At 41.6% G+C, this 22,613-nt stretch overlaps 1 protein-coding gene and 1 pseudogene across 1 annotated transcript in view; both read right to left on the bottom strand.

Annotated features, from left to right (window-relative positions):
• Nucleotides 1-206: 206 nt before the first annotated feature.
• LOC148010394 (mitotic spindle checkpoint protein BUBR1-like) overlaps nucleotides 207-22,613 on the bottom strand; it is a 72,140-nt gene continuing 49,733 nt past the window's right edge. Inside the window, exons 6-12 of the mRNA XM_087672027.1 lie at nucleotides 3,702-3,780; nucleotides 3,555-3,618; nucleotides 3,408-3,468; nucleotides 2,608-2,755; nucleotides 1,017-1,090; nucleotides 848-937; nucleotides 207-681 (exon numbers count right to left, since the gene is read on the bottom strand). Of these exons, the coding sequence (XP_087528153.1) occupies nucleotides 609-681; nucleotides 848-937; nucleotides 1,017-1,090; nucleotides 2,608-2,755; nucleotides 3,408-3,468; nucleotides 3,555-3,618; nucleotides 3,702-3,780 (589 nt within the window). The 3' untranslated portion in view covers nucleotides 207-608. The remainder of the gene's footprint in view (nucleotides 682-847; nucleotides 938-1,016; nucleotides 1,091-2,607; nucleotides 2,756-3,407; nucleotides 3,469-3,554; nucleotides 3,619-3,701; nucleotides 3,781-22,613) is intronic.
• On the bottom strand, nucleotides 10,969-12,450 carry LOC148010395 (uncharacterized; annotated as a pseudogene).

The raw sequence follows: 22,613 nt of genomic DNA, 5'->3' as shown, positions 1-22,613 counted from the left end.
TGGTCCATAGCATCTTAGCCCCCCCTTCATTGTATCGCAAATTATTGAAATTCTCTCTAGTATATGGATAGAATATGCCCCCCATAATACTCTTGTTTATTACCAAGAGTAGGCCCCAACATTCCACTCTCTTTTTGTGTCCACTAGGACATTTCTGCAAGTACATGTGACTGAAGCAAATAAATGTGCTGGACAAAAGAGGGGCAGGAAGGAGCATCTTGGCAATGGTTGGCATCAGACAAAAACTGATTGTTAATATAAAGTTATGATTGGTGTACCGTCTTACACATCTTACACTTCCAAATTAAAATGTGGCCTCTCTCTCTCTCTCTCTCTCTCTCTCTCTCTCTCTCTCTCTCTTTGTCTGGGGGAAGGATTCTGTTTTAAAGAATAGTAATATTTACAGAGGACATTCTGGCCAGGTATTGTCAGAGACAAGTAGAAAACCACACAAGAAAGTATATCATGAAGTGGATGTGACCAGAGTGGAACAGATGATCTGCCTGTACCACAGAGCAACCATAATGGAATGGATGATCTCTATCCACAATGGGGCAGCCATCTCTCAGAGGACTGCACCAACAAAGATCACGGAATCCACTCTAGTCTCATATCAGGTCCAGTAGGTCAAAAGGGTCTTCAAAATAAGCAAGCGGATTCTGCTTAAGCTTGTCTTCCTCTCTGTTATATGACCCAAAAGAAACCTTTAGCTTGGGCAGCTATTCAAGACCATGCTTTTATGGAAGTGGCAGTATCAGACAACAACTTTTACTGTTATTAATTTTTAGCTATTTTTTCCCAATATAAGTGTTCAATGTCCATTAAATGCCATCCGTAGTGAACTAACCTTTCGGAACCATTTATATCATCAAGTCTCAGAGACCTGCTTGTAGGCCCTCTGCTCATTGGAGCTCTGTTCTTCGTAGAAATTATGTCACTGATCATAGGAGAAAAAGTTAAAGATCCAATATAAGTAACATAAAAGCCCCGGCCTCCTGTGACGCTGCTAAACTTACTGTATGCAATCTTCATCCTTGAAAACATCAAGCTCGATAAGGATATCCGACGCTGCAGAGCTTAGTTGAGGAACCTACAGAAATGTGTAAACTTTGCTTCAGGTACAAACTTCCTAACATAACACGTTACACAAGAACATCCGAACTTCCTAACATAACATAACACGTTGCAATATTTTCAAGGAGCCCCTTAAAATGCCTTAGCTACTTAAGAATTTGCAAGTTTACATCCGTGTGACCCAGTTCTTGATCTGACATGCAGGCAAGGTATGTTTGTCATACCATTTACGTCTCCAAGTTAAAGCTAGATAAATCCGATAGAATTTTCAAGTCTCACGTCTATTTCAAAGTCATATGCTTAGCTTTTCAAAGCTAGAGCAAGCGTAGCTACACGACTGGTTGTAGACTTGAAGCAGTTAACAAAGAGAAGATAATTCAGGCATTGAGAAAGTAGTATGGATTGGACTAACAACAGGGGTTAAAGAAGCATATTGCTCCTACGAAACTATTTGATCAGAAACTCACGATCAGGTTTTATTGAGCCGGTTCGGCATTAGAAGCCTCCTACTGTGTTCACAGAATAGTAGCATCTCGCTAGGCTTGACGTTGCTTGGAGCCACCAAGCAGTTCAATCAGTCCCTTGTACCCACTTGGAGTTACTTAGAGTTAGGTCTTATTACACTCTAATTTACGGGAGCTCTGCAGTCTAAGATATTTAGGTCATTTACAAACTTAGTTTAAAGAGTGCTACTATATTTTACAACATTCGAAGTAAAATTCTAGAATGTCGTACAGGAGTTGGACAAATAAATCAACTAATAGTCACTAGCCCAGTACGAGATAGCTTTCTGTTTCTTCCCCGTTTTTCTCTTCTTTCGCTTTGCTAGGGTATGTGGAAGGTTTGGAATCTATCTTCTAATGTGGTTTTCTCTAATATGTGGAAGGGTACCCAAAAGCTGGCGCAGAGGGAGATTTTCAATGGCATCTTCTGAGACCTATCTCATCTAGAAAAACAGTTTCCTTCTCAATCAGATAAACCATGGCTTCCTCCACAAAAATCGAGGGTTTATAAATTGATGACAAGATAATGATATGCTGAGTCCAACATTCAGCTACAATTTGCCTTCTAATTTAGAAAGGCCAACTCAGTTTTGGTGGTTGATGTTCTTAATCTTGAATATAGTAGACTTGTACAAGCTTATATAAAGGGACCAGGCACTAGTGCAAACGTTGTCTCAAACCTGTGCTAGTTAATACCACTGTCTCTTTTTGTTCTAGTGTGACCATGTTTGGATTTTCTTTGATCTTTTAGATGCAACAAACCCCAGAGTTACTAGAAATCCAAGGTATGAAGTCAAATTCTGCCAACAGCCATACAATTACTGAAGCAGGTACACAATCAAAACATGTGTGCACCTTTACCTGTTTTTACTGGCTTCACATGATTGGTATTCACCTTGTGACTCGTTCTCTTAACCACTGTTATCTTCCTAGAAGACTAATTTCTCGTTTAGCTCCTAGTGCAAGAACAAATATGTTGTAGAAAATAACAAGCCCTTTTTCAAAATTTTAGTGGTCAAACATAACCTACCCTTACAGCTGTCCACCTGGAGGGCTGCTGCAGGTTCTCTTTGTTTATCTCAGATTCTGAGGTAAACATGCTTCCAGTCGCTCTCTGAGTAGATGGCTTAGGCCGCAAGTCAGTGTCCACAAACACTGAGAAAGATTGTGATGGATTTCTGAAAATGAAACAATTTTAAGTATACCCAAGATCAGCATGTGAAAAGACCATCTTGTAAAAGTAATTGATTCTGCCTACAAACACAAATTGAAGAGGGCAGAAAAAGCTTTGATTATAACTTGTGAAGGATAAATTGCCATGTCCTCAAGTTGTGATCATAAGGCCTGTGCTTGTGATCCTTGTGAGGTTACTGGTTCGCATTGTAAAGTTAGTTCACGTCTGATTGAACACAACCCTTGCACAGAATCTAAGCCAATAGTTGGAGGGAAGGCGCACACTGCTCTCTGTCTCAGTGTCCGTTTGCACATGCAAGCGTATAAAATTTTTTAAAGATGAAAATAAATATGAACTGGGTGCTTGTGCACGCATTAATATGGAAAAAGAAGTGCCAATGCCTAAGCAAGTGAAATTGCCAATTCAAGTAGAATTGTAAAAATGCATGTTATATGCCAAAAACTCTTGGAGGAAGTCTATCATGGCTCCTGTTTAAAAGTATCTACATGCTCTGAGACTGATTGCACCTGTAAATAAAGGAAGTTCCACTGTGCTATTTGCTGTAAAGATGAAGGTTTTATTTTGTTTGCAACTATGTAAGTAAGTTTGCAATAGGATCACACGAATACATTGCTAGCTTAAACATTTGTCAGCACCTGTTTGCTTTAGGACCATTCATTTTACGAATTGCTTGGGGGGGTTGTCCCTGCTTTGCACCTTGAGCAAAAAAAGAGCGATTATAAAGTGAGACATGCATGAAGATGTGGGTGTGAACAGGAAGAAATTGTGTCGAACATGAAGACCTGCAAGCTGATTTCCAAATGAGCGACCAGATAGTCCCTGAGAAGAGGGTGATGGCACCTCATCCTGTAACATGAAGGTGCAAACAATATCTTTATCGAGATTGCAATCCTGTCTTCTAAGAAGATGACTTGAACTTTCCAAGTTACCTTTCCTGTACTTTCTCTTAATGCCCGCTGCATGCATCTCGTATATGCTATCTTTAATAAGTCAACTGGTTGGACTCTCCTGTAAATTTATAATGTCAGTAAAGAGGATTTCTACCTTGAGTATTAGATATTCATTTGAAGCTAAAGTGTGATATGTAAGCATCAAATGGATGCATGTACCATGGACATAGTTTACAAAAAGGTCATAATTGCATGGATACTCATTTTAAAAATCTGAAACGTACAAAACTTGTAAGAAAAGTTTCTTACAAATCAAAGATGTATACTATCATCTAAAACCATTGCGATCGCAAGAAAGGTGACAACAGCATTTATTGCATTAGAATTTTAATTAAACATTTTATTTCTTGGTTTGATGCATTAGTTTCTTGCTCAATTCAACCTACATAGTCAGAATAAACATCTGTCTCCTGTTGTATTCAGTATACAGCAGTCAGTATACAACCATCATATTACATTTCAGTATGTCACATTTTGATAGTCAGTGGTGATCATCATTGTACATGGTTTTGTCTCACAGGTTGACTTTGGCCTTAACAGATGTCAATATATCCTTCTTTATTTCTCTCTTCATGATAGGTAATTGTATTACTATGAACGTTAAGTACAAGAGTCACAAGAGAACTATATGTACAGCGAAGAGATTGAAGAGACCATAACATGCCAAGAAGCCAAATCATTCCTAGAAATGGAGCCAACAAATTGAATGGTACTAAACTACCAATGTAGGAGACCTCGAAAGCAGCCAATATGATTGGTTGCCAAAGGGTATACGCACACTCATGGTATTGATTATGAAGAGACCTTTGCTCCAGTGGCTAAAATGGCCACTATAAGGGCTCTCATAGCAATGGCCACATCAAAAGGTTGGATCATGCATCAATTGGATATTAAGAATGCCTTCTTGCAACGGGAGTTGCAAAAGGAAATTTATATGGACCAGCCACCTAGTTATATGAATGAGAATCATCCAAATTATGCATGCGTGCTTCATAAGGCCTTGTATGGGCTGAAGCAAGCACCTAGGGCATGGCATGACAAGATTGCAAAATACCTTGTCAACATTGGATTTTGCAGAGCATAGGTTGATCACTCACTCCATATATGTGAAAGTGATGCAGATATTGTAGTCATTACTTTATATGTAGATGATTTGATCATTGTGGGTGATATTGAGACAAAGATTGACGATGTGAAAGGTCTTCTCAAGGCTAAATTTGATATAAAGGATTTAGGAAAGCTGCGCTATTTTCTTGTTATAGAGATAATACGGACTCCAAACGGTATATGATTGTCACAGAGACGGTATGCATTCGATATGTTGAAGAAGTATGGTATGGCTAATTACAAGCCTATCTCTATACCTTTGGATGTTAATACTACGCTTCGTGCACATGAGGATTTTACTATGTAACGGAAGATTGTGGGGAGCCTTATCTATTTGACAATTACTAGGCTAGACCTACAATACACGGTTGCTTTGGAGAGTCTGTTTATGCAACTTCCACAAAAGCCACATTTGAATGCAATGCGGTGCACATTGCGCTATGTTAAGTCCACATTGGACAATGCCTTATTCTATGGTACAAGTGTACCATTAGACTTAAATGGCTACACTAATGCAAATTGGACTGGTAGTATTTCAAATAGGGCATCTACGAGTGATTTTATGTTCTCCTTTGGCAATGGTGCTATTACTTAGGGTAGCAAGAAACAGCCGATAGTTGCCTTGTCTAGTACAGAGGCAAAGTATAAAGATGCTACAATTGCAACATGTAAGGTAGCTTGGTTACACAAGCTACTTGGTGATTTGGGGATGCAAATAAATAAGAAGATCATTCAATTGGCTAGAAACCCAATCTATCATGCACGGACCAAACACATAGAGATCCATTACCATTTTCTTCAAAAGTGGGCTCTAGCAGGTAATATTGACTTGCTTTATGTCAGCACAAAGGATCAAACTGTTGATATGTATATCAAGGCCTTAGAAGCTAAAGAGCTTCGATGCTTCAAAACTATGCTTGGAGTTCATGAGCTCATGTGTTGAGCTCGAGAAGTGTTGAGATGTCGAGCTCTACATGAGCTGGCATCTACTACGTGCCTTAGTGATGTGGCACGATATTATTCATCGGCGTATTAGATGAACGCCAATGATTCTATAGCTGGACTACCCCACATAGTCAATTCTTGGTTATGGCACATTTATTGTGCCACCTCTTCCTTTCCTAGCATATTGACACTTAGTGACCATGTGTACATACGTTGTGGTACTTTCATATTAGTCTTTTATCTTGTTGTAGACTTAGTTCTTTTGTGTGAAAGAAGAAGAAATAAAAATAAAAAGATTTCAACCCTATGTCTCTGTATTCTCAAGTCTCCATTGATTTTATTTTATTTTTTGTGTGTGTGTGTGTGTGTGTGCTCTTGAGTGCTTTACCTCCCTCCCCCCTTGTTTGTTTTTACAATTAGGGTATAGAAGGTTGGTTAGATATATCTTAGACCTTAGTTGTACTTTCATTCTACCATTTACTCTTGAGCTAATGCACTCTCTTGAGCTCACATTTTTCACTCTCTCATTTCTCTCTCCTCCCTAGCCAATTGTTTCTCACATCTCCTCTCTCAACCTCTCAACAACTAGAAGGACCATTCAACAGTTCTTATCAAGGATACCTCAAACTGTTGTCACCAGCTTTAAGAGGTTCTTGCCTGTTGCTGCACCTACTCGTGAGGCTGTCACATGGCTCTGGTGTCCCTACTACTGGCTGGAATTGGCTTGCAACTACTAGCGCCTACTAGTACAACCTCTGCTCCTCTCCCAATCTCTCACTAGCTAGAATGACCATTTTTCAACCTCCCACAACCTTCTTTCCACTTGTATGGGCAAGCTTTACCAAAACACAATCTTCATAATCCATATTTCAACAATTTTCAGTCATTTAATTAATTTTCAGAATTAATTAATTCTGAAAATTGATTCAACCCTTTGAGGGTGCCCACAAAATTTATTGTACACATCTCCAATTCAATTGGCAAGGCCATTTTGACCCCTAAGTGGTCCCAAGATAGTCAGGTGCGATCTGTCCAATTTGTCCTGTCCACAAGCTTAGTACAGTACCAAACATACACAAAAAATGTCATATAAAATCTAGCATTTTGTACGGTCACTAAAATACATAAAAATTTAAGGGATAGTCTAGTAAATATTACTTGTTTTAACATAAGAGTCTTCGTTTTAACCTTTAAAAATCACAAATGCACATGAGAGTCAAGTTTCAAGTTTCAACAATGCTTCATGAACATAATAAATGATTGAGACAAAATGTGTACCTCAATTTCATTTATAAGTTTGAAGACATGTACAATAGGTCAAAAAAGAGTCTTGGACAAGTCACAAGTAACAAGTATCATATGCAAAACTCAAGTACAAAAAAGTAGAAAATACAAATGTCAAGACTCAAAAAGTATCTAGATAGTAAAGGCTATCAATACTACTACTCAAATGAGTCATTAACCCGTCACTCAAATGAGACTCATGGTCATTTGAGACTCACATGGATCCTCAAATGAGTCCTCAGACCCGTCACTCAAATGAGACTCATGGTCATTACTAGATGAGTCTAACGTGTGTGGAACAAAATCCCCATCACTAAGGAGATTGCCATACTCACCATATTCTGACTCTTGAATAGGAGCATCCTCTCAAGCACGAGCAATCCGAGCAGAAGAGCTTTCAGAATCACGCCTCACACAGCATCTGATTGCTACATGTGTGTTGCTACCAACTACAATGCCTCAAGAAGTGGCTTGTCTTCCCCTACAAGTACGTGATACTCAACGGTCCATCTCCTCCAACTACATTCACTTGAAAATCAAAGTTGAGATATATAAATAATAAGATAACTTAAAATTTTACATTTGTGAATTTAAATTTAAAATAAGTATAGACTTAAGTTCAAATTACCTACCGTACCATTGACATCTTATACATATCCCTAAGCATACATGAGTTAAAACGACAATAGACAAGTCCTTCTAACTACCTAGTAATAAGTTTGTTTCGGATCTTGATGTATATAAGAGAATAGACTAACCGATTTCTCTCACACGCAACAAATGAACAATTCTATTCAAGTTAACAAAATAACTTCAAGTTATTAAAATTGAAATTTTACAAGAAAAGTAAAAACCTTTACTAGAAACATAATTATAGGATTTAAATTTTAATTACTTGAGCCAACACTCTTAAAGCCACCTTTTACACATTTTGTAGCTAATATCTAAACGACTCCCACAAAAATAGAAGCTTGACCAAATAGACCCTTTTCCAACACAATCCTAGCAAAAGCCATTCCCCTTTGGTCTCCATAGTTGATTAGCTCCTAGAGACATAAACCATGCATATTCTCATGCAAAGCCTTTGGGAGATAAGCATCCCTATCCGAGACTAGCTCCTAGTCCATGAAGAGAGAGAGGCTCTTGTAAGCAAGATGCAAGAGAGCTACTAGGCCGTGGATAGGCCTCTTAATCCATTTCCACCTCATTTTGGCAAGGTAGAAAATGTCATCCCTTCGTGGAGTATCATCCAAAATATCAACAATGCCACTATTTATGAAAAAAAAACAATAGACATTAAAATTACTGAGATTGATTTTGCATTTTGAAAAGATTGTATTTACATTAGTTTTAAAATCTAATTTTGAAATTATTACTATGAAATCCCAGCATCAAGGACAATGGAATCCCTAATCTCCTCCACAGCCTCTCTTATGAAATCAATGAGAAAGCTTATAGTAACACCCTCCATATCCATCATGCGAAGAACCCTATACAAGGATGTTATCACAATGACCACGGCTCGCACCTCTGCCCAAAATGATTATTTTAAGCAAAGCCATTGAATAGCTTTGCCCTCCTCCATACTTACTACGGGCTCCTAGTCCATCCATGCTTTCAATTCCTCAAAGACCATACACTTTTGTGACTTACTTTACATGGCATAAAATCGCTCAAGAAGCAACCAGGTAACGACAAAGCAAGTTTCTAATAGCTTTTTTAATTCCACATCACTATGCACATAGTTATCAAGTACAAAAGGTATGATACCGTACACTACAATAAAATAGAATACTAAATGGTACCTTATGATTTAATAAGATATGATACAATAGTAGTACAAAACAAAACATGCTTTTTTTTAAAAGTCATAAATCATTAAATTATAGAACATATATTTAAAGTGAAAATAGCCATTTCATTAAAAAATCAGATGAATATGAGGATAGTCCTTGTAGTCGCATGTGCTCTGCATGACATGTAATACAACTAGAGTCTATCACATATATGGTCAATGGATCATAGTGGCACGTGAATGCAATGATAGGAGATATTAAAAAAACAGAGACCTCTGAATCGATGATGAGGTATCACTATCATCAACATCATCATCAGAACCATCTAAGTGCTCATTAAGAGAGTCAATATATAACTCCCTGGCATTGGATGATGAGACATTCTCATATTGATCCTCATTGATAAGATTACCATCATCATCAAATGATAGCTCCCTAGACATCAGCCATGTAGGCAAGGAGGGGATGTCATCCTGCGAAACAAGGTGGAAGCTACTAGAGCCCCGTGTTATATATATCTGCAAGTCACTTAAACCATCCCTCCTTAATGTCACACAACATCGAATGACCATGCCCCTATTACCACCTACTCAAACTCCTTGCCCACGAGTTCGTTGACTGCGAGTGTCACAAGTATCTACTACTATAAGCTATCTATAGAGCTTCGCAAAGATTATATCCTCCTCCTCATCCACCTCCTAATATACACTCGAAAGAGTATTTCCTGTAACTTAAATGTATCAACATTCACCTATACAATGCACATAAGATTGCAAATGCTAAACTTTAAAGTTTAAAACCAAAAGTTTTGGTTAAGTGTTTACCTGCTTTGGACTACCCATACTCATTGTAGCTCTCATCATGCATAAGTTAGTATGGTAATACACTAGCCGCTCTAACTATTGTATGCTAAGCCAATTGCGAATCTTTGTGTGAATGAGAGAATAGGCACTTCAATTTATCTCACATGCATTCAAAGAGCAATCCTGAGCAAGGTCTCTCGTGGCTAAGGATTAAAGGGTCTCTAGCACGTATCCAAAGTTTTACTACCAAAATAGAGGCTTAACAAGTGACTCTCAAGTGGAAGAAACAAAAGTCACATGCCCTCTCTGATCTACATAGCATCCTAGCTCTTGCAGCACTATGTTGTGGTCATCCACAAGGATCATACAAGTCAAATAAGCAAGCCGGTCCATAACCACCGGTCACTTGTAGGCCGGATGTACCAATGTTGCAAAACCACGGATGGGCTTATGTATCCATGCCTATCTCCTCTCTGCTATCTCTAGAACATGTGCATGTTGTGTCTTTGTGATCACCATGCAAGCACATGGCTCCACCAATGTCACTCTAAAGAAATAAACAAGAAGGCTCATGGTGGACCCCTCGCAATAACCCATATGTAACATCCTATAAAAGGAAGTCACGACAATGACAATGGCATAGACTTTCTGTCAAAACTGCTCATTGAGGCACAAGTGTTGAGTGGCTTTGGTCTCCTCTGCCTCATACCCATCCTACTCATTCCATAGAGTGGACACCACTTTCTAGCTGCAAGGTAGAGAGCACCTCATAAAGGCGTTGAAGTAATAACCACATATAAGCAAACTGAATTGAAGAAGTACATCGAAAGTACCTTTATCTTTATAGTGAAAAAGGTAACAACTGATGTGGCTTTGCAAACCACTCTCTTCACCCACTTGAGCTTCCCAATGTCCTCCATGAGCAAGTCCAAACAATGACTTGCACATGGAGTCCACACAATCATAGAGAACTCGACCTCAAGCAAACAGCCCATGTGCTGACAATTCGATGCATTGTCGGTATTAACTTGCACCACATTCAAGGGGCCCACCTACAACCACAAATTACAATACTTAGAGAGACACAGAGAGAGAGAAAGAAAAAAAGAAAGTTATATTAACGTCTACAACAGGCCACGTTGGCCTATGAGACCAAAACGTTGCATACAAAATGTCTGGGAGATTTCAAAAGTCCCAGTGAAGCTAACGTTTATGCTATGTTGAACTAAATTGAGTGGGTACAAAATGATATCTAGACTGGATACAGTCTAGAGGTACTACCATTGCAGTGTGGAACTGCTCCTCAGGTGTTCATCCTAGGATGTCCCGCATGGGTCGGTCTAACATGGAGAGACTAAAGCGGCAGGGCAAGGCCCTCCGGTGGCGGCGTAGTATCCCTTGTATCTTCGACATGTGTCTTCTGCGGGGGCGGGGGCCGATGGGGCGTGGGCGCCGGGCTTTGCCTCTCGCTGTGGCTATTTCTAAGGTGGTTCCCCGAGGTCGGAAGGCCGGTGAGGCTGGTGGGGGCTCGGTGGTGGGGAGGGTAGCTGGTATTTGGTAGAATTCGTTGAGTGTGCGTTGGTTGGTGGCTCCTTGTCTTTGCTCCGTGGTTCGTAGGAGGTGGTCTCTGTGGCGTCGTATTTCCAGTAGAAAGAGCCCCAGGCATCTCTGGTCTTTGAATTCCATTACCTTGGAGAGTGGTCCGAATCCTTCGCTGAATAGGCAGTGGAAGCGTCCCCGGATTTCGTAGTACACTGGGCATCTACAGATATAGTGTTCCTCTATCTCTGGCTCGAGATGGCAGAGCTGACAAATTCGGTCTTCTGGGGGGAGGGGGTTGGCCCCGTATCTGCCCGTTTCGACCCATAGTTGGTGTGAGGACGTGCGGATCTGTCTGATGGCACTTCTGACCCCGTGGGACAGGTGTGTGTCCATGTAGCTTGGGTGGGTGATGAAGCCCTCGGGGGAGATGTGCAGGAAGTGCTCTCGGTAAAAAGCCTTCTTGGTTCCTAGTTCCGACGTGGGGGTCACCCATGTCCTGGCTGTGTCTGTCTGGATGATATCCATTCTGATGATGCGATTCACCTCCTCTCGGCTGAGCTCCAGGTGTGGGCAGTCTAGACTGTATTGTAGTGGGGGGAGGTGATCCATGTGCAGGCCATGGAGTCGTAGCCAAGTCTTTGTTCGGGCATACCAGCACTCAGTGTCCCCTTGTGTTGCTAGCTGTTTGGATGACTTCAGGGCGAGTCTGGGATACCGGTGCCGGAGCAGTTCCCATATTCGGTGCAAGAAGGTCATGGTCTGGAAGAGGGCCTCAGCCACGAGGGGGGGTGCCCCCAGCTCTGCGCGGATGACCTCGTGCGGTACGGAGGGCTTGCTTCGGATCATCCGTGAGATCATAAGTATTAAGGGTCTCTCCATCTACTCCCATCCCTCATAGGTGGCCTCCTCCTTAGGCAGTGGCTGGTCCTGTGGGGCCCTCCGCGTGTGGTAGAGACTGGACCCCCATATGGGAGCCCCGTATAGGAGGGCTGGTGTGACCAAGGTGTCAAAAAGCTAGAGCTTTGTCCGGGGTTCTTGGAACTGTATGTGGGCGCATTGGTTCTCCATTGACCCAAGGGCTGCATAGCCTCGGGTTAGTCTATCTTCTGCTGCTTTTCTCAGGATAAATCTCGGTCCAGAGAATGTAGTCCCCAGATAGACGTATCTTTGGACCACGTCCACGGTCTCTCCGCCGTATGTGAAGGGGGGTACCGACCGTCGAAGCCATTGGGTTGACGTGTTGAACACCATGACCTTGGTTTTTCCCAAGTTCACAGTTAGGTCTTTGTCTTGGCAGAAGGTCTGTAGTGCGTCCAGTTGGCGCTGTAGCCCTTAAGGTGTGCTGGAGATGAGGACTATGTCATCCGCATATAGTAAGATGGGTATCAGTGTCCCTCCCAGGCTCGATCCCTCCCCGCCCAATCTATCTATGTACTCTGAGATCTCATCAATGTAGAGGCCAAATAGGGTGGGTGAGAGTGGGCACCCCTGCTTGACTCCGATGGTGCTGGTTATCTCCTTTGACAGCCCTCCTGGTGCCCGGACTCGGCCCGTTACCGATTCGTATAGTACCACTATCCCCCATCGCATTTCCGTTGGGACCTCCAGTTCCTATAGTCTCTGCATGAGCCTCGCTCGTGGGACTGTGTCAAAGGCCTTGCGGAAGTCCACGAAGCAACAGTACACCGGTCTCCGTGTGCTCTGCCCTCCGAGAGAGAGAGAGAGAGAGAGAGAGAGAGAGAGAGAGAGAGAGTTGAGCCTCAAAAGATTCAACTTTCATGAATGAAGAGAGAGAGGCTCGGGGAAAGGATAGAATTGAGATAGATATTAGAGAGAATAGCGACATAATAATTTTGAATTATGAAAGAAACAAATTAAAAAGACAATGTATACCTCAATGATAGCTTGTTGAATGTAGCGATAGATAAAGATGCACGTCGTTTTTCTCTCCCTCTTGCTGGTGTCTATGGCCTGCAAAAAGTAAATGTCAAGTGAATATAAGACGAGTATGTTGATAATATCCCATTTCTTACAATTACTCCATTCGTCAGTGAAAATAGAGCAACCATATTTTATCCATGTGACATGAATGGGATCAAGGGCCCTATTAATCCCCTCCTCTTCATCAATCTTTTTCATCCTCATATCATTGTATGTGACACTAGCCCATTATTCACATGAATCCACATTGGCAATGGCTTTTATCATCTTCTTCCAATGCTCTCGCTTTAGGACATTGAATGCAAAATTGCACTCAATCATCGTGTGTGTAATTTCAATGTCCGTAAGTTGTCTTTCTCTAAGAAAGACAATCGATCCACGCACATGACCGAGAGAGAGAGAGAGAGAGAGGATTGTCTCTCTGATGCCGCATGAGCCTCCACTCTTTGTCTTTTTCTGGAGCTAGATGCAGACATGGAGTTCCCGCCACCAACAATAGAGACCTCACTCGCATCGCTTGAAGATACACCCACATTCAATGCTTCATCATTAGTACAAATAGGTGTTGGTGCCGATACGCCAATTCCTCCTCTAGTGGATCCCCCTCTCATCTTGGCAAGAATCTCATCCGCGATATTTTGAGGGATTTCCTTGCATGGAGCAACTTGGCCCCCCATCTTGGAAAGATGTTAAAAAAGTCACATCACACCACTTGTGTAACATTGTGTAGCGCTTCCCACAATACTTATACGTCCAATGGTGGGAGTTGGACTTCTTTGTGTCCCTTTCCACATGGATGATGTGCAAGTCGAAGGCCTCGTGCTTCTCACAAGTCATGATGTCTATAAAGAGGGAGAGTCACGAGTGAGAGAGAGGCCCAAGGGATAGTGAGAGGCTTGAGCCTTGACCCTTGAGAAAGAGAGGGAGAGGGAGAAGCTTGAAAGTTAGAGAGAAGGTGAAAGTTAGAGAGAAAGGGGGTAGGAATTGGGATAGGCTTGATTCTTGAATCTTGATAGATAGATAGCTTGCTTAAAGAGAGTGAGGCTTGAGCAATGAGAATGCTTATTGATTTGGTGTGGAAGGATGGAGGGCAAGAGCACATTTTATAGGCTAGAAAAGAGAGTGGAATAAGAGAGGGATCCAAAATGGAAAAAGAGAGAAGGCTCAAGATTGTGAAAAAGAGTATCCAAGGCTAGAACAGGACAAAACACAAGCAAAAAGTACAAATTTGACTTTGACCAAACGCGAAACGTGCCAAACATGGTAGCCAAAAAGTGACAGTACTTTTGTACGGATTCATACTATACTATACCGTACCCTATGAATTTATATTGTATTGTACCGTACCATATGAATAACACAAAAGGTCTAAACTACATATGAGGGAAACTATGACTATACGTACGAACAATAGCAAGCACTATTCTCTTTTTTGTGATGGAATTGACAATTGCATTTACATCCATCACAATTTTTCTCACCCACTCCAAGTTGCTTATGTCCTCTATGAGAAGGTCAAGGCAATGTGTGGCACAAGGTGTTCACACTATAGAGGGAAATTCCTCCTCACGCAACCATCTCATCCTCCGACAATTTGAAGTATTGTCGATGATGAATTGGACAACATTGCTTAATCCCACCTACATACACATAGAAATTTAGAATATAGTATGGCTTAGAGATAGGTAAGCGAGTAATGGAGATGGAGATAGATGTAGAGAGAGATGGAGATATTCAAAAATCAAGATTCAAGAAGCATAAAAGTTTAAACTTTAAAACATAAATGATAAAACATAAAGCATAAAAAGTAATATTCAAGAAGCATAAAACATAAAAGATGGTTATAAAGCATAAAATATTCAAGAATGTGCACTCATCTCTATAATGGCTTACCGGATGTGATTATGGATGAAAAAACTAGTCATCCTATTCCCCTTCACACCCATCCACGGCACGCAAGAAGTAGGTGCCAAGAGGACAAGAGACAGGTATATTAATAATACCTCTTCGTTTAGTCACTCCATCCATCGGAGAGAATGGAGCACCCATACTTCACCCAACCGACTCGAACAAGCTCAAGGAACTTGTTGATTCTCTCCCTCCCCTTGTCTAACTTCTTTCTCCGCATGTCGTTGTAGCTAACTCCATGCCACCCCTCACATGGACCCACAATGGTAATAACCTTCACCATTCTTCTCCACCTATCCACTCTTACAATGTGGAAAGGAAAATTGCACTCGATGATAGTTTGTGCAATCTAGATTTTCGCATTTCTTTGTCACTCTCGAAGGAATGAGAGTGGACATGAAACACATCCCGTTGCCTCAACATCTGTAGCTTGTCTCTTGAGCCTCTTGTACCGATGGTTGACAACGGCAACAGAGGCGACCGAAGCAAAAGAGGAATTTGAGGAATCTATGAATCCATCCATAGTAGCCATAGGTGTAGCCAAAGGATTGGCCGTGGGTGTCAATATGTCAAGGAGACTATCTCCTCTTGAGCTTCACCATACTAGAGGATACCTTACCCGATGCCTTTGAAATGGGGGAATATTTCTTGATGATCTCATTGGCCACTGCTTGAGGGATCTTCAAACATGGACCACATTCTCCACCTATCTTGGACAAGTGGATGAGAGGCCATGTCACATTACTTACTTAGATCATGCCGCAATACTTGCAAGTCCAACGATAAGCATTGGTGCAATTCGTGGCATTCTCAACGTGTGAGGTATGAAGATAAAATGATTCATGAAGGGCTTTAGACATGGTGAAGAGATGGAGGTGGTAAGATCAAGGTGTAGATAGAGGAGGTGGTAAGAGAGGTGGAAGAGGATGTGGTAAGTGAAGGTGGTATGGAGTAACTTGGAATTGGTAATGGAGAAAGAGAAGGAGAAAGAGGAAGATGGAGATGGAATTTGGAAGTTAGAAGGAAGAGAAGGAGAAAGAGGGAGATGGAACTTGAAAGCTAAAGGGAAAAGGAAGAGATGGAAAGATAGGAAGAGGAAGAGAAGATGGTACCTTGGTAGGGAGGTTGTGGCTGTGCTGAAAATATTTACGTTTCTCTCGTGAAAAAATCTATAAGTTGTCTCTAAGTAGATCCTTGGTGTCTTGGGGTTGCTACACTTCAAAGGAGGGAGTTCGGAAGGCATTGTATCTCCAAGAGAAAGAGACAAAGGTACCCCTAGTCAATGAAATCCATGCTTTAGATAGTGGCTCAAACTCGTCTCTGAATAGATAGTAGAAACAACCTTGAATCTCGTAGTATACTGGGCATTGGCAGATATAATGTCCCGCTGTCTCTAGCTCTAGCTGACATATCTAGCATATGTGCTCTTCTAGTGGTATGGATCTATATCTACGAGTCTCAATCTCTAACCAATGTGAAGAGGTACATAACTGACCAATAGCACATATAATCCCATGTGAGAGGTGCGTATCCATGTATCTCAGGCAATCAATAAATCCATTGTTTGTAGTATGGAGAAGATGCTCTTTGTAGAAAGCCATCTTCGTCCCTAGCTCCTATACTGGTGCCAACCATGTTCTCCTGATATCTAATTGGGAGAAATCCATCTTGATAACCTTGCCAATCTCTGAGCAGCTCAAGGTAAGTGATGATGCATCAAGGGAGTGTTAGAATGGGGGTGGGGGTAGCTTGTCTCTCCTAAAGCCATGTAACTCAAACCAAGTTGACATCTATGCATACCAACATGAAGGGGCACCCTCCCTGGCAAGCTATCGAGAGAACTCACCGATGCATATCTATGTCTAAGTAGATCCCATAAGCTATGTACACATGTGACTGATCAGGTGAAGGCCTTTACTACAACTAGTGTGACTACTAGCTCAGCTCTAATCATCTCATACGCTAACGAGGCCTTACATCTAATCATCCTAGAAATCATGGATACAAGTGGGCTCTCCATGGACCTCCATCGATCATATGTGCGACATGATCGGCTATGGTAATCAAGACTCGGGCCTCATACTTGTACTCCATAGAGTAATGTGAATGTGACCAATGTATCAAACAGTCAAATCTTAGTGGGGGGTTCTTGAAAATGCACCTGTCAACACATCCTCTCCAAGCCACCTAATGCTGCATATCCTCAAGTCAATCTACTATCTGTTGCCTCCCTCGTAGATAAAGTGGGACTTGTAAATGGCACCTCCCAAAAATGTATATAAATCCACATACTCAAACTTCTCCTCGCCATATGTGAGTCTAGGTGTTGATCTCTTCATCCATTGTGTTGTAGTATTAAACACCATCACCTTGGTTTTACCAAGTTCACTTATAGTCCACTACCTAAAGCATAAGAGTGTAGTGCATTGAAATGTCTCTGTAGTTCCTATGGGGAATTAGCTATCAATACAATATCATCTGCATATAAGAGGAGAGGTATCCAAGTGTCAATTAGTGGAGCTCCTCTATCTCCTCCCTGGTATATATAGTCAGCAATCCCATCAATGTATAGGCTAAATGTTGGAGAAAGGGGACATTTTTAGAGCACTAGAATAATTATTAAATCAATTTGAAATTTGATTTAACAAGATGGATAATGCTAGAAAATGGGATTCAAAGGCTGCCACTTGGCAAAACTTGCCCATCCAAGTGAAAAAAACGTTTTTAGGAACTACTGGAGTCTATTCCAACCATTATGAGAGAGAAGACGACTGTTAAAGAGCAAGGAGAGGTTGTTGATGTGATTTGCAACCATCGAGGATCAGTCCTACAACAAGTGACAGCAATTTGGAGCCCTCCAAGAGCAAGTGACAACAGCCAAAGGTCCTTCTAGTGTAGGTGATAGCATAAAGAGGAGGTAGCAATCTTTTTGGTGGTCCTAAGATGTAGGTCATAGGTTCCATGGCTGTTTGAGCAAGGGAGTAGCAATTTTTCAGTGTTTCTCACCATGAAACTCTGAAATTTCTCTCTCTACAGCATTCTCTCTCATCCCCCTATTATCTCTCAAATTATTTCAGCATTTTCCAGCAATGTGAGCCATCAAAGAAAGAGATTTCAATCAATCACTCCTGTAAACCCTAATTTATGGCAAAAATTAGGGTTTCAACAACGACCTCGAGATGTATGCTCAAAAGTGAGGGCCTAAGACTTGAATTCCAACAACTAAAATTGAAGAATTTCAAGGAGATTCAAGAGGTCAGCCAACCAATATCAGATTTGCAGCTGAATTTGTCTTTCAAGGAGCAAGGTGAAGGCCAATCCCCTAACAAACCAAGGGGCAAATTGGTTTGGAGGCTTGTTGGTCAATTTTGGCAGCAAGAGGCACTTGGATTAGCAGAGGAGATCAAAGGATCTCTGTTGTACTCCATCCATTTGCAATAAAAGTTAAAGAAATACCATGAGCGGTGCTAGTTTTAGGCCAACAAGCTGTCCAACGTCTAAGATTGCATAGTAAAGTGTGCATTTCAATTTTGTGAATTTGTTAATTGCTTTAATAAGTGCTTAATCAAGTTCCACCATCCTCTTCCAGAAGGAAAGCTGGTTTCATCCACCATGATTAGTGGATCTCTTGCATTCTCCCATGCTCTAGCAAGCTTATGAACCATACGCTTGTCATCAAGGAAGGAGACATTTAGTTTGAAGGGCGGAGGGCTTCTATGACTCCCATTAAGAAGGATTAGTCTAAATACTAAAATTGGCATATGGTTAGAGATGGTAATGTCGTGCAAGGCTCCCTCAAATAATTGCCAACTCTCCTTTTCTTCTTTAAGCATTGTTCCCAATCCATGAGACCTATCCTCCAACCTGCATGCCATGTTTCAATCTCCCTCGATCACTGCATTATAACCTTGAATCTACTACTAGAGGAGAGCCCACCATTTTGCTCTAGTTGAGGAGAAATTGGAAGCATATCATGAGCTCTTCATTCGCTATCCTCATTTTGGCGCCGACGCTACTACCATCACCTGCATGCAAGGCCATCTTAGGATCTAAATCATCAAATATTAAAAGGGTACCTCCTCTTTCCCTTGCCGTCATGTCAAATGGTGTGGTGTATCCTGAGACCTTAAAGGCCTTGCATGTTGCTTTATCAAGCTTGCTTTCCTATAAGGCAACCAATTGCGGTTTGAGCCTCCCGATTAAGCAAAGCCTGTTAACTGATTTTCGAGAAAATCCCCCGCATGTTCCAAGAGCAAAACTTGAATTTGGGTGAAAGGAAGGGTCCCCTGACGTAGTATCTTTTGTCCACCAAAGGGTTCCTCGCTTACTTCTTCAGAGAAGGGCTCTTCGTATTTTTCTTGATCTTGCCCTTGCCATCAACCGACTTCAAATGGTGGTTCTCTTTATTAGCTTGCTTGTCCACCAATGATCCAAAATCCTTCTTACTCTATGCTCCTCTGGGCTAGGTACCGACATTCCCAAACAACTCCTTCCTACTCGGTTTTTGATGCTCTTGTTGGGCCACCACCTCTTTAGCATGCTCAGCTCCTGTTTGCATAGGTGCTCCAACATCCTCCTTGTCAACCACATTGGTGTCTTTCAAGGAGGCCAGTTGCACAATGGACCCTAAGGTCTTAGGCGGACAATTCCTTGCAAAGTGGCCATTGGCTTTACACAAGTAACAAGCATCAAGCAAAGGAGCAAACTTGACACTGAGAACAATTTCCATGCCGCCTAAAGTTTGAGGTTGGAGGAACTCAAGCGGTTTGTTGTGCCTGTCCCAAAAGATACAGGTGAAGCTAGTTGTTTTGAGGAGTCCCCAAGATGTTGCAGGAGCAGGAGAGAAGAGTATCTTACCCAACATCGCAACAATCAAGGCCACTTCATCCACAAGCCACAGGGGGAGCTCAATCCATACCAGGCACTCATGGGGGCAAGGACTCCATCTGGGGAGAAGGTAACCAAGGAAGTGTATATACCAAATTTCCTCTTAAGCCAACAGCAAACATAATGACCCAATCCCTTTCTCGTTTGGAGCCAAGGAGAGTCAAGTAAAATCCCTTGCCAATGAACCTGAATTGTACCAACGTTGCTTTGCCCTAGTACATGAGATCAAACCATCAACTAAAGTCGTCCTGCATAGGATGGCCAAGAAAATAGAAGTACACCCCTATAGCCAAGAGTGATGCATACCTCTATCTAACCCAATCAACTGCCAAGGAGCCCACCACCTTGTCCACCCATCCTCCCTCCTAGGCCTTGGCTTTGCATGCAACATTGTGTTTCTCTTGGTCGTTCCATAAGGCTCATTCCACTTCTACCATATCCAGTTCATGACATTGGAGCACTTGCTTGTAGTCCATCTCTCTCAAGGTCTCTAAGGGCATGTCCTCCTTTCGTTAGTGCTTCCCTTGGAGGGTTTGCATGCAAGTGTGGCCATGTGGCACGGTTGCACCCCCTGCACCACATCAGGCCTTTATTCCCTAACACAAGGAATATTTGCCAGTGCAACACGTAGCTAGTAGTCATTAGGACCATCCTACCATACACTAGAAACTTTTTTTTGAAGAAAGACTCAGCCAAACCTAGTACATCTTTAGACTTACATACTCACATGCGCATGTGTATGTAGGAAATAGATTACAGCCATGATTGTTCAGTCTACTGCATTATGAATGTGCATTAGATTGTAGTAAATCCTTTGTGACACCTACATCCTTGAAGACTCTTGAAGTAATACCAAGTTGAGAAATGGCATTTGATAATGTTTGGAGGCTTATATTGTAGAAATTGATCATTGGTCATGTAGGTAATGGATAAATATGGTTATTTCTTTGAAAGTTTCATGTATACAGGTTGGCCTTGAGTTTTGCTATATCTGTAAGTATCATTTTTGAGACATTTCCCAAACGCCAGTGCTCGAGGAAACTTGTCTGAAACTCACTTCCTATCTTGCCATTTCTGAAACTTCTAGCTACTATGATAAAGATGCAAGATAGATATTTTCAGATATAATTTGACACCAATCTAAATGATCTTCCTCTCCTTGTATAAAAGCAAGAAACAAGAGCTAGAGAAAATACTCCCAGCTGCCTTAGCTTGTCAATATAGCTAGATCAACTTTACACTGGTGCCTTCTCTCTGAATACTAGCCAATAGACCAAGCAAGAGCCATGCTAGCTCTACATTCCTATATGCAGATAGGATAGCTCGCAAGACAAACCAAGAGCAAAGCTTGATCACATGGTGTCTTTGACTTGCCAAGGTCCCCGGCCTACATGAAACACACCATGTGAACATAGGTGTAGCAAGACTTGAATGACCTCATGATTACTTTTTGCACCACAGTGTAATGAATTGATCCACCTCATGCATGGGTGCTATGTATAGAGGCATAAGACAACAAAGCATGTGCTCAATCGGTCAGTATAAGAAGACAGTTGGAACTGTACTGGCTGAGATCCTAGCAAGCTGCATGGACTATAGCAGGGACAAAATAGGCAGCATCATACTTGGGCATGGGCAATGGTTGGCAGCTGGCAACATGGTGATGGCATCAGGTAAAACCAGGTCAAGACTACATGGCAAAAGGTCACCTCATCTTACCCTAAGAAGGTACTCCCTTTATACCGCAGTATCAATCTTTGGATCTCCTTAGTTTGTCACGTAGAAGAAGCAGCAAGCGCAAAAGCTCCCAAATGGTGGATGAATGCAATCAGTCGCAATATTGAAAGCAGAAAAAAGACTAAACCTCAAGCTACAACTCAAGCTCCAATACTAAATGTGAGGCCTCATTTAACTCCCTCACTCACTAGAACAGTGAATGTGCAGCATTGAACAACAGTGGATTCACACACAAAGAAACAATAAAAAATAGAGACCAGCTCCCAAACAAGTCCAATCACCATGATTAAAGAGCTCGATGCCTAAAAGCAGCAGCTCTTATTATTTGAGGATGATCCAAGTACAGAGTGTCAAACAACTCCTAATACTGGCCTTAAAGTCTTTTTATACCCTAAGGTCAAAAGCAAGCATAGAACTAGACAGGACCTTAACCAAGTCTAAAACACACTCTCAAAGAAATGTTTGTACCAAAAATTGAAAGCCAGATAGAAAATACAGCCCAATAGGAGTAGAATTAATACACGCATACTAAACCTGGAGTCAAAAGGAAATGAAATTTTTCAATAGCAACGTTGAAGTGACCTTCATAAAAGCTCATGAGTTTGTGATATAATATATTAGCACAATCACGTCACTCAAATGCATTTAAGCACTACCAACATAACTACCACAATGCCATATAAGGATCCTCCTAAACCATAAGGGTGCACAATATCCCATCAAAACATGTCCACTCACACCATGAGGATATCCAGGTGAGCAAACTCAAGTCAATAACATCATTCAAGGCTTGGAGATGACTAAGCTTTCCTGACTGACCATGCAATACCACCTATAAAGGAATCTGTACTATGAAGGGAGCAAAACACAATCCTGTTAGATATGATCAATGCCCCACCCTCATTAGGTGCTACCAATGATCCATGGTGCTCAAAGTTGTA

The sequence above is a fragment of the Lygodium microphyllum genome, chromosome 29, assembly GCF_053477565.2.
Source record: "Lygodium microphyllum isolate KBCC chromosome 29, Lygodium_microphyllum_v1.1.10, whole genome shotgun sequence".
Taxonomy (NCBI): domain Eukaryota; kingdom Viridiplantae; phylum Streptophyta; class Polypodiopsida; order Schizaeales; family Lygodiaceae; genus Lygodium; species Lygodium microphyllum.
The sequence above is the reverse complement of the archived record's forward strand: the minus strand, read 5'-3'. Positions and strand labels throughout refer to the sequence as shown.